Below are 11850 nucleotides of genomic sequence, written 5' to 3'. Positions count from 1 at the left end.
AGTCTCTTTAAATGTGAAGGTTCATTATTGTTCCACAAGATGTGTATGTCTTTAAGGGCCAGAGCAAATAACGAGACCCAGTTTTACAGCTGTGAAACAGTATAGCAGGTGCTGCTAAGTTGTGTTAATTAAGCTGTGTCAGCAATTGGTTATAGTATATAAAGAGCAGCACCTAGCTCTCTCAGTACCCTGGGGGATGGGTTGGTGGTTGGGTCATGCTTGTTGATATATTTAGTGTAAAAGGAGTTTTTGTTTTTATTATTAAAACCTTGTTAAAGTTATTTTTGAGTTCCTTGTAATGCGTGGTCGCCCCAGCAAGCTTTCTGCAGCGCAACTAAACTGCAAATAGCCAACACCAGGGGCATACCTAGGGGTTGGCAAAACCAGCCCCAACCAGGGACTCAAGCCAGGGGTGGGACAAGAATCACTTATCAGATCATGGAGTGTATGATGTATATATGCAAGATCAAATGCGAGAGAAGTTTCCCGTCCTTGTTGCACCATGGCACAAAGGTGTGCATTTTATTTATTTATTTGCCCTTTCTACTCACCTCACCCTCACTCTGAATGCTTTGAGTACTTGAATCACGTAAAATGTAGTAATTTCTACAGTAGCTATTGTGGTAAAGTGTTTTTTTCTGGCACCAGTGCAGATACAGCTCCTTGCCAAAGGTGCAAAGGACCCTAGGTAAACCTCTGCCTATTTCAGTTTTAGAAGCTGTATAAGGAGTTTCAGAACAATAGACGCTCCAGCAGCCAAAGCTTAGGGAGTTTTCACCTGACCATCTTGCCTAAAACAGTAAATATTTGTATCCCACTCATTTTCGGTTTTGTTTGGTACACCACCTTCTCTCTAGTAAGCTATAAACACTATGGGAACAAATGCTTTATTCCCTCTTGCAAAATATATGAACAGAGCAATACACCACCAAAGATCTAAGTAACAGTGCTGTGGAAAGTAGGGTGTTGTACTCATCTTCAAAATGAGGGGAAATTAAAGCTCATTTAACTACCAACTGGTAAGCTTGACACTGATACCAGGAAAGGTCCTAGAACAGTTAATTCAACAGTTGGTCTGTGCACACTTAGAAAAGGATGCTGTGATTATAAAGACCCAATGTGGGTTTCTCAAAAACAACTCATGCCAGATCATGGGTGTAGTCAAGCCGGGGCAGGGAGGGGCAGCGGCCCTCCCCCCAAATCAATAAAAAATACATAGGAAAGGTTCTTCCCTGCTCCCCTACGAAAAGGCTTGCTTCCCCCAACAAAAATCCTGACTATGCCCCTGTGCCAGATGAATCTCATTTCTTTCTTCTTTTATAGTTACAAGCTTGGTAGATCAGGGGAATGCTGTAGACATAGTACGGTATATCTTGATTTAAGTAAGGCTTTTGGCAAGGGCCCCCATGATAGTCTTGTGGAGAAGCTGGTAAATGTGGATTAAACAAGGTAATTGTTAGGTAGATTTGTAGCTGGTTGGCTGACCAAACCCAAACAGTGCTCAGTAATGGTTCCTCATCATCCTGGGGGGGAAAGTGACAAGTGGGGTGCCACAAGGTTGTCCTGGGCCTGTTGTTGTTCAACATCTTTATAAATGACTTAGATGAAGGTATTCAAGGGATGCTTATCAAATCTGCAGTTGACACCAAACTGGGAGGGGTAGTCAATGCCGCTAAAGACAGAATCAGGATTCAAGATTACCTTAACAGATGGGAGAACTGAACCAAAACTAAGAAAAAGAATTTCAACAGGGACAAATGTAAGGTTCTACACTTAGGCAGGAAGAACGAGCTCCACAAATTATAAGATGAGGAACACTTGGCTAGCCAGTAGTAGATGTGAAAAGGATCTAGGGGTCATAGTAGACCACTAGCTTAACAATGTGATGCAGAAACAAACAAACAAACAAAGCTAATGTTATTCTAGGCTGCATCAACAGAACTATAGTGTCCAGATCAAGGGAAGTAATAGTTCCGTTCTATTCTGCCTTGGTCAGACCACACCTGGAATACTGGGTCCAATTCTGGGCACAATTTCAGAAGGAGAGCAACCAAGATGATCAAGGGTCTAGAAACCAAGCCTTGTGAGTAGTGGCTGAAGGAGCTAGGGATGTTTAGCCTGGAAAAGAGGAGACTGAGAGGAAGTATGATAGCCATCTTCAAGCATCTGAAGGGCTGTCACATGGAAGATGGAGGAAGCTTGTTTTCTCCTGCTCTGGAAGGTAGGACTTGAACCAATAGCTTCAAGTTACAAAAAAGGGTATTTCGACTAAACATCAGGAAGAACTTTCCGACAGTAAGAGCTGTTAGACATTGGAGTGGTCTCCGTTAGGAGGTTGTAGACGCTCCATTTGAGGCTTTTAAGCAGAGATTGGATGGTCATCTGTCATGGATGCTTTAGATGAGATTCCTGCATTGCAGGGGGTTGGACTATATGACCCTTGGGGTCCCTTCCAACCCTAAGATTTTATTATTCTATTATCTGTCATTCCACATAATTTCCCCCCCACAATAATCGCAGGCTGTGGATATTTGCTGAGAGCAGGGGAGGTAAACTCTGAATCCAGCTTTTCCAGTGTTACAGGATGTTTGTAGGAACTAAGAGGCTTAACAATATCAAGAGCAGTGGTGCTCTCTCTCTTTCTTTCACAAACACACACATACATACATACACTTGCCTGATTAATCAGGTATTCAGCTTATCCCACACCTCTTTCTCTGGTCTGTAAACAAAGACACTCCTTAGAGAAGTATCACACACACAAACCTGGATCTATTAGAAAATCTAATTTGAGGCCAAGATCATCTTCCATTTATCCAGCCAGACAAGCATATTTCAAAATTCAAGCAGAGGCGGCCAACCTTCACACAAGGGACCAAATTAGTTTATCAACACACAAGTATAAAACCAGCCATCTGCACACCAAACTAGCTAGTTTGAAATCAGGTTATGCACTAGCGATTAACCAAATCCAAAATCATGTCAGCACTAGATTTAGTGAGTCACAACTAGTTCAAAGGCTTCCAGCAGGGCGAAATAAGATTTACACCGTCAGCATGAGCAGAATCTAGCTCTCTCTGTTACAGCAAAGAAGTGAATAAAAGTTATCCTTTCTGGTAAGATGCACACAACTAACTGCATGCTTTCTTCAGATCTCGCTACCAACCAGCTACCCTAGAATACCCCCCACAGGATAGCTGCCCTTACTTTTAAACCCCTTAGTAAGTCTGCAAAGTTCTCAGGACAGATCGCTATGTACACCCTCCCACTCTGCACCTAGCTAAGTAGTCTATAACAGAAAAGCTCCCTCCACCAGATGACTGAGTGAATGGCCAGAGCCCATCATCCCTACAGATTCCTCTGTTCAGATGTGGCCTCCAGTTCCAGCCCGAGCTCATGAAACCCATCTTGTTTGGGACAGTCATTTTGCCTGTGCTAATAGCTCCGCATCAAGTTTGCACAAGCCCAGCCCTTAAAATGAGTATGAGTGCCTGTGGGAGGGAGGGAGAAAGACCTGCTTGTTGGGCTTGGGACCTGCCAGAACTTAGTCACCCTTATTAATTTAAAGAGGAAGCCTTCGTGCCTAGCAAGGAGTGAAACTACCAGTAGATCCAGTGCGGGAGCTCAGCTGAGCCAGAGGGATGGGTCATGCCCAGCCTTGATAGAATTTGTGGAGGAACCTGTCCTCTAGCCACCTGGCATCACAGAGACTCAGAAGTCCTTGCTTCCTTTTAATACAGCTGCAAACACAATCCTGGTTCCTGAGTAGGGTGGCCAGCTACAGACAATGATGGGACTCCTGTGCCTTTAACAAGTGTGTAAAAGTGGGGATTTTAGCAGGTACATAAACACCACTTACTTCCACACAACTATTAATGGCATAGGAACCCTATCCCTCTTTGCACCTGGCCACCTCATACCTGAATTTCCGTCTGTGTTAGGCACCCAAGCAAAATGGGGAGAAAACTGAAACTGGCACATCTGCAGGTTTCGTTAGTCCAAGTGTTACTGAACTCCCAACTCGTATCAGCCACAAGGGATTGGGAATGACAAGAGCTGCAGTCCAACCACTTCTGGAGGGCCACAGGTCCCCCACGCTTGTTTTTAAACCTAACTTGTGAAACAAAGAGCAGTTTCCTATTTTAAAAGATGTCTACCTCGCCATTTCAGATGCCGTCCTCCTGCCCACATTTTTTTTGCAGTTAAATTAGAAATAAACTACTTTAGTTCAGATTTTTATTATTTGTCTGCATCAGATCAACAATCTTTAAAAGGTATGCATATAGAGAAAACTAACATTTTGCACGGTAGATTGCTCGATGGGCCCAAGCCAAACACACACACAATATTAATAATATAATACAGACAGGTGCAGTGCACATACCAGGGCTGAGGTCATTTACCCAGCCTATAAAAAAACAACAACAAAAAACAACAACAATACATTTACATCATTTTTAAAAAGAATTACAACTTGTTTGCAGGAGCTACATATTGAGAGGGTCCTTTTCTCTTTGGAAAGAAAGTTTCAAGTATAGCAGAAATGGACAAAAATGCCCTTTACAAAAAAATGAAAAGTAAAAAAGCTGCCATGGCAGTTGTAGGAGAGGGATTGCAGCTGCAGCAGTACCTGGCTTCATGATCATCCTTTGGAAGGAGACACCAAAACAGATTTTAAAAGGTTATCAGTTAATCAACCAAATCATTAGCCTTGTAGAACAGATTGCTTTCATGATCCAAACAGCATCTTTGCTTTGAGCAAAGGAATGGGCAGTTCAGGACAAATGATTGCAAGAACAGAACCATAGTTTTCAGTTGTACTTTTACAAAAATGTCACTAGTTAAATTCATAAATCTACAAGAGTCTTGGAGCATTCCTTGCCTTACACATTTGTTTAAGAAGCAAGCAAAGATGGCTTTCTTTCCCATTTACGAAGACAAGAGGTTGAAAATCATGTTACATTCTCACAAAGCACCTAGAGGTATTGCAACTAAGCAGATGTATGGACATCTTCTTGTCAGTTAAAAGCTAAGACAGTTTGGTTGCAGTACTATGCACACTTATCTGCGAGTAAGCCCTGCTGAAAAAAAGTGGGATTTATTTTTCAGTAAACGTATAGGATTGTACAGTTAGCCAGCCAAAGCACAATTCTATATAAACTTATTTAAAAGTGGCTCCCACTGCTTTCAGTGTGCCCTTGAAAGCAAAGATCGCATCCACAATAAATTTAGCTGGTTGACAGCACCGAAGTAGTACACATTTATACGGCAACTTTTTCAAGGTTTTACCTATAAATATGCGATATCTCAATTTTGCAGGAAAAAAGTGTATTTGAATGTTAAGGCCTTTTTGGCAATGCTTTAGCAGCATCCCTGAGCAGGACAAGGGGGAGGGGGAATTAACAATGCAAATCTAGGCATACTTTGGGGTTAATGGCTGGAAAAAAAGACAGGATTCCTCTGCTTAATAAAAGTTGTGTAGAAGATGTAAGCCTGCGTGACAACTTACAACTATTAAACTATACAACTAATTAAAGGTGCCGGAGTCCTGTCCTCATTTTCAGCTTGGCCACCTTAGAACACTTGCTAAACTCAATGGTGCTTTTTTTGAATGCATGGATTGTGCTGTTAGTCCCATTAAACTCAAATGGGACTTGCTTCTGAGTTAAGTATCAACAGGATTGTCTTGCACTACATTGGTCCTTGAAACCCTTCAGCTCATGCGATCTCCCAGAGTAAGTTTTGCCTTTTGTTCAGGGTTTATATTTTGGTTTTACAGCCTGTTCCAGAAGTGACCATTTTAGAAAAAAGAAAAAAGTTGACTTCCCCCTAGTCCCTTCCCTGGTCATTATATACATTGGCAAAACATGAGGTAACACCCACCCCCCAATCTATCTTTGATTAAAAAAATTTAGTATGAGATGCAGATGTTTTAATTCACTGGGGTAACTTAGTTCAAGCCAACCTTTTTGGATCTGTCCCTTTTGGCACCATCCCTTTGAACAAAAGGAGCCAGCAAGTTTAAATTTGTCCCTCTTTTCCTCAAGGATACCTACTACAAAAAGGTAGTTCGACAAGAGCAAGCATTTTACATTACAAGATAAAAAATAAAGACCATTGTACAGAGCAAAACATTAAAAAGTTAAACTCGCTTGAGGCAATTGACATAGTCTTTGAACTATGGCTGTGTGCACACTGAAGATTTGGAATGGGAATGGCAGAGATATGCTGCCACAATTATAGTGCCCACACACAAATATTTCCAGTGCAATTTTTCATATACTCTGCTGCAGTTAGATCTGTGTAACTATTCACTCTTAAATACACAAACGTTTTCCATATTGCCATGGATGAACCAACTGGGTTTCCTCTTTAAATATTAAAATGTTTTACTAATATATACATAATTTACCTCTTCCAATAAGAAAATATTCCATCCCTTCATAAATAGAGTTCAGAGTCTCTTTGCGTCCCTGCCCTGTTGTCCTGTCCCATCCCCCTCTTCTTCATCCCTACCACATCCCACCCAGGTGCCCCAGGGAGCAGGCCATGCTTCACACATGCCTCTTCATGTGCAGGGCCAGGTGATCTGATCGGGAGAAGGCACGGTCACAGAGGTGGCACTGGAAGGGCCGGACACCAGTGTGTTTGCGGTAATGGCGTGTTAGTTCATCTGACCGTGCAAATTTCCAGCCACAGCCTTCCCAGTTACAGTGATAAGGCTTCTCACCTGGAAAAACAGAAAAGGAGAGAAAGGTGAACTTTCTGGCCTGGTGAAAAGGAGTGCAAATGGCCCTGTCTCCACCCACCCTGGGGCAAACACTCGCCCAAATAAAAGACCAAGTGAGTCTATTCCAGGGAATGTGCTCTCCACTGATCTCACATCCCTGGTGAAAACTGGCCCCAACGATGTCCTACATTGGACATAACCGCTTTACATCAAACTAGCATTAGTTCAAACCTAGTCAGCGGTCTTAACTGGAGAGTTCTGTAAACAAACTTCCGGGCAAACAACAGGCCCAGGATTGTACTGCATGCGCCTTTCCAGAAACAATTTAATTCGCGGAATAAAGCAACAAGGCGCACTGGCGCTGTCCTGCCAAGCTCTGCTCCTGCAGCGTCCCCTGTACACAAGCCGCACATTCCTGGGAAGACAGGATTGGCCAAAGCACGCCCAAGTGTCATATAAGATCAGCCTGGCAGAGTTTGCTGCCAGTTTTCGCACACTCGGCGAGTCTGCCCCGCGTCCAGTTCTCCACATTGCTACACTCTTGTGCGCCCACAAAACACCTCCGCGCTTCCCCCGCCCCGCTCCTCCTCTTGGGGAGCCCTTCTCCGCGAGCCCGCTTCCCCACATCCACCCACCCGAGGCGGTCCGCACCCCCCACCCCCCTAAACTCCACTCCCAGCCCCGCGCCCTCCTGCCCGGGCCCTGCGCCCTCCTTACCCGTGTGGGTCCGCATGTGCGCCTTGAGATGTGAGCTCTTCGTGTAGGTCTTGCCGCAGCCGGCGAACTCGCAGTTGTGGGTGGCCGTGCGCTTGCGCGCCCAGGACCTGCGGCCCCTCTTCGGCTTGCACTCCTCCGGGGGCCCCATCGGGGCATAGTAATCCAAGACGGGCGAGTTGGGCGGCGTTACCAGCAGCCCGTGCAGGCCCTGGGCGTGCGCGTTCAAGGACTCCCGGAAGACGCTGAAGTGTCCACGGAACTGGGGCTGCATCTGCCCGGCAAAGTTGGGCGGGAAGAGGTGGGCCCCCCGGGGGTAGTGCTGGGGGGCTCCCATCTGCGCGTGCATGTCGCCGGCCACCTGGCACTGGGCCGCGGGGCTCATCTGCTCGCTGGGGAAGCCGGAGGGCGCGTGCTGCGGGAGGGGCGGCTGCTGGTGTTGCTGCATCATGGCCTGCATCAGGAGGGGCTTGTGGTCCAGAGGAGCAGGCCCCAGGCAATCGGGGCTGCCGCTCATCATGCACGACTGCCCGTCCATCGGCTCCTGCTTGACGCGCAGGTGCTCCATGGATAGGCCCCGAGCTAAGCCTGGGGGAGCGTGGGCCAAGCCAGGGGCGCGCAGCTCCGTGTATTCCCGCCGCTGCAGCTCGCAAGGGCCCGGCCCTGCTGCCGGGTGCTGTTGCATGTCCTGCGTGAAGAGCTCGGCCATGTAGCTGTGGCCCGGGCTGGGCATGTAGGACGCGGCGAACTTGTTGGAGGGCTGCTGGTAGTTGGAGCTGTCGCTGTCGTAGGTGGTGCCGCAGCTCTCGGGAGTCTCGGGCAACGGGTAGTTGGGGTTGGGGTGCGGGGGCGCCGCCACCCCCGTGGGCTGCCCGTTCGTGGTGTGCGCCAGGATGAACTCCAGGTCGACGAAGTTCCCTAACTCGTCCGCTTCCCTCTTGATGGTCGCGGCGCCCTCCACGTGGGTGGGGATCCTCTGCTGCTGCTGCTGCTGCGTGGATAGGAGCAGCGGGGTTATGGCGGGGAAAGAGTTAAGGTGCCAGGCGCAAACATGCTACTGGGGAGCCAAATCCAGACACTATTTATAGCACCCCCTAACCTGAAAAACGGGTTGCGCGCACCTTCCCTCTCCGATGAGTTTAAGGGCAGGGCGCGCCTGGCACTCAAATCACTTCGAATTAATACCAATCTGCTAGGCTCCACTGGATCCCACCCGGTCCCCTTGCTATGGTTCGGAGGAGCGGATCCTGCGTCTACACAGCCTACTAGTACGCCAGTCAGGAATGAGCCGGGATCGCTTCCTGATCTCTCCAAAATGTACCCATCTCCTCTTGGAATGTAGTTAATTATGGAGGAGTTAATTGACTTGACCCCCCCACTAGCCCCGCCCTCTCTCCGCCCCCGCCCCAATATTTGATTGGTTCCGCTCAGCGAGAAGCCCCTCGCGCTGGAATATGACTGGTACGCTCCGTCCTTTGCAGATTACGGCGGTCTTTACCAAAACGTCTCGCGGAGAGTTAAGTTTAAATTTCTCCGCCGTCAAAAAAACTTCATCCCTGCATCCTTTCCAAGTCCCACAAAAATATGTTCAAGGTGTTTTTGTTTCTAGCTAGCCTTTAAATTGTTAGATCGCCCAGAAATGATCGTGGGGACAAAAATACATTTTACACGCATATGCGTATAAGGGAGCCGTGACAACCTTTAAGAAGAAAAGGGAGATTTTAAGTGGAGTGGGGGGGGGGGAGAGCAATGCTTAACCACCTTCCTCCTCCACTACCACGCTTTTCTGCTCAAAATCGCTTTCCCCAAGAGCCTTTTTCGTAGGGACACCCATTCCGGCTTCAAAATGCCCCTCTCCCAAAGTTTCTTTATTAGACGACCAGAGCTTGCACGCGCCGCACTGCCCCTCGGGGTGCCTAACGCTGCGCAGGATCGGGACACAAATCAGGTAGGAATTCCAGTAACTGTGAGGGGCTAACTTTGCTACCGAACAATTCGGGCATCAATTCAGCCTGATCAGGAACTCCACCCTTACTCTCTGCACGCACTCCTGGACCAGGATAAAACTCGCTTATATACATTCTAGTATCCTGCCCGCGCTCCAAGAGGCTGAGTGCGGTATTTTAGCCTCACAGCTGTGAGCTGAGTTTAAGGCATGTGCCACTCCAAAATTCTTAAGATAATTTCGATAAGTTTTTTCTTTTTCTTTTTTTTAAGCGAAAACCTCAATAACGTTGGTGCCCCCAAACAGCTCAGGCAAGAGTTTTAAATTAACATCGTTGAAAAATCTTATTGCTCGCAGCCGATCCTGACCTGTGTCATTTTTATATGATCCAAGGTAGTTTATCCTCCTACGAGTGCAAAGACCAGGAACCTCCCCAGCAAAGCCAGGCAGGTTAGGAGTGGGGTGCAGCCTCAAGGCGCCGTCGCGCAGAGTTTCTAAGACCCCACCCCAAAATACACATCTGGATCCTGGCGGCGGCAAGAGGAGCAACGGGGATCGATTAAGAACGGGATAACTGTCCCCGGGTGCCAAGGGCCCCTGCCCCGCAACCCCTCCAAATAGTCTCGGAGCGCCATTCCGTTAATATTAGTTTTAAAGGACGGGAGGGTCTTCCTTGCGCCTTGCCCCTCCGGCGCTTTCCCAAACAGTTCCGTGCGCCCTCACCTGTACCATGTCGGGCTGCCGGTCTTCCAGCGGCACCAATCCGGCAAAGGTGGAGATAGACGGCAAGACAGCTTCCTCCACGGCTGCGCTCATCTTGCACGGTGGCTTGAGCGGGAAAGAGCTAGGAAACTGCCCCGAGTCCGGCAGCTCCCCTCCAGGCACTGAACGAGCGCTGAACTTCTGCAAGCGCCAAAAAAAAAAAGAAAAAAAGTTTCCTTGCGTTCCAGTAGTAAAACAGCTGAGCTCCCGTGCGCTCTGATTGGCCGAGGCGAACTACATATTCAGGAGGCTCATCTTTGGAATTTATTACAAAGGAAACGGCCACGCCCACTACAAAGGTCTCGGCTGTAGTCGAAGCTCGTTGACAAGCAAATGGAAATGAGCAAGAAAATCCCATTCTTGGTAAAGGAAGGGGCACCTTCCCACTTTTTTTTAGATCCAGAAGCAGACCTACTAAGCAAGCGGTCTTTACTCTGGAGCAATTGTCACGGAATGCTTCCGGTAGGCACTTCGTAGGAAATCGATTCGGAGAGAGCAGCCTACTGTTCGAGATCCACGGTGCTCTAGTGATTAGTTAGTGTCCGCCTGGGTTTGCGGAGAGGCATGTTTAAATCCCCACTCTGGCCAACTGGCGATGGCTAAGAGACCACGCAGGAGGGGTTGTTGTATACGAGGATAAAATTGCAGTGTGTGTATGAGAGACAGAGAACATCAAATGCTGTACCCTGCTTTTCCTAGAAGGAGTGGTGGTGTGTGTGTGGTCGATAAATATGAGATACAGCTTATAACTAAAGTCAGGATCCAGATTCTATGGGAAGCTGCAGCCTTATCAGAACATGACTTGTATCATGATCCTATGCATGGAAGCTTGGACGTCATTCTTCATGCATGATTGCAAATAACAGAAGTGCAGGTGGTGGTTGCCCAGTTAACTGTAATAGCAATGTCAGGGAGTTGTGTTTTGCCTCTGAACATCTCATGAAGCAGAGAAGAAAACAGCTACAATGAAGGACTGTAAGAAGATCTTACGTGCCCCCACCCCAATGTCCACAGCTGAAAATGGCATAGTTCCAAAGAACATACACCAACACCCATTAAAGCCCGCAGTTATGTCTTATGCAGTTATGCTGCTTTATACTTTGTTACATTGTATGTCTAAATTAAATTGTTTTCTTCCTTTCTATAAGGTGTCCTGATTTTTCTTTTTAAACTGGACATCCTATCAGTATTGTTCATAAATTTTAAAAAGGGTATGAAATAAGAAAGGCAGATCAGGTGGATGAACAGGCATGTTTATCTTAGAGTGTTAGAAGGAATATTGAAAGTCATGTGCAGAGCTCAACAACCTATACCCAATCAAAATGTTTCACAGCAGACTGAAATCCCCCTTAAAAGTTCACAGAAAGGCATTCCATAACTGCCCTTGGACTCAGTTCAGAAATCCAGAGATGCCCATTGTAAAGGGATATTAGGGGTCTCTAGAAATACAGTTCTGCTATTCCTCTTCAGTAATTTGCTGTGGAAGTAGCATCTATAGCAAATGAGTTCTGGTTCTGATGCATGATTTTCCCTCTATGGAAGAAGGTAAGAGGAGAAACACACAGGGTGATAGACATAATGTTTGGCACACAATGTGTTTCATGGGTATCTCCACAAAAAGAATGATTAGAATTGAGTGAAATAATTTAAGAGAAAGGTCTGACTTCCAAGTTTAGAAACCAAACGGGGCAAATTCTTA

At 46.7% G+C, this 11850-nt stretch overlaps 1 protein-coding gene across 2 annotated transcripts; it reads right to left on the bottom strand.

Annotated features, from left to right (window-relative positions):
* Positions 1–4222: 4222 nt before the first annotated feature.
* Positions 4223–11218, bottom strand: KLF17 (KLF transcription factor 17). 2 transcript variants are annotated; one of them, XM_083618227.1, is made up of 3 exons: positions 10113–11218; positions 7448–8429; positions 4223–6730 (listed from the first exon to the last, which is right to left on the bottom strand). In XM_083618227.1, the coding sequence occupies exons 1-3, from the start codon at positions 10203–10205 to the stop codon at positions 6555–6557; spliced, it is 1251 nt and encodes a 416-aa protein (XP_083474353.1). In that variant the 5' UTR covers positions 10206–11218; the 3' UTR covers positions 4223–6554. The 2 variants fall into 2 exon arrangements, with proteins under 2 accessions (XP_083474353.1, XP_083474352.1); XM_083618226.1 differs by having other exon boundaries at positions 7448–8432; positions 10113–11022.
* Between the last annotated feature and the right edge of the window lie 632 nt (positions 11219–11850).

Source organism: Podarcis filfolensis (genome assembly GCF_964270895.1).
Source record: "Podarcis filfolensis genome assembly, chromosome: 6".
In the NCBI taxonomy this organism is placed as follows: domain Eukaryota; kingdom Metazoa; phylum Chordata; class Lepidosauria; order Squamata; family Lacertidae; genus Podarcis; species Podarcis filfolensis.
Note: the sequence above shows the minus strand (reverse complement) of the source record. Positions and strands in the feature narration are given on the sequence as shown.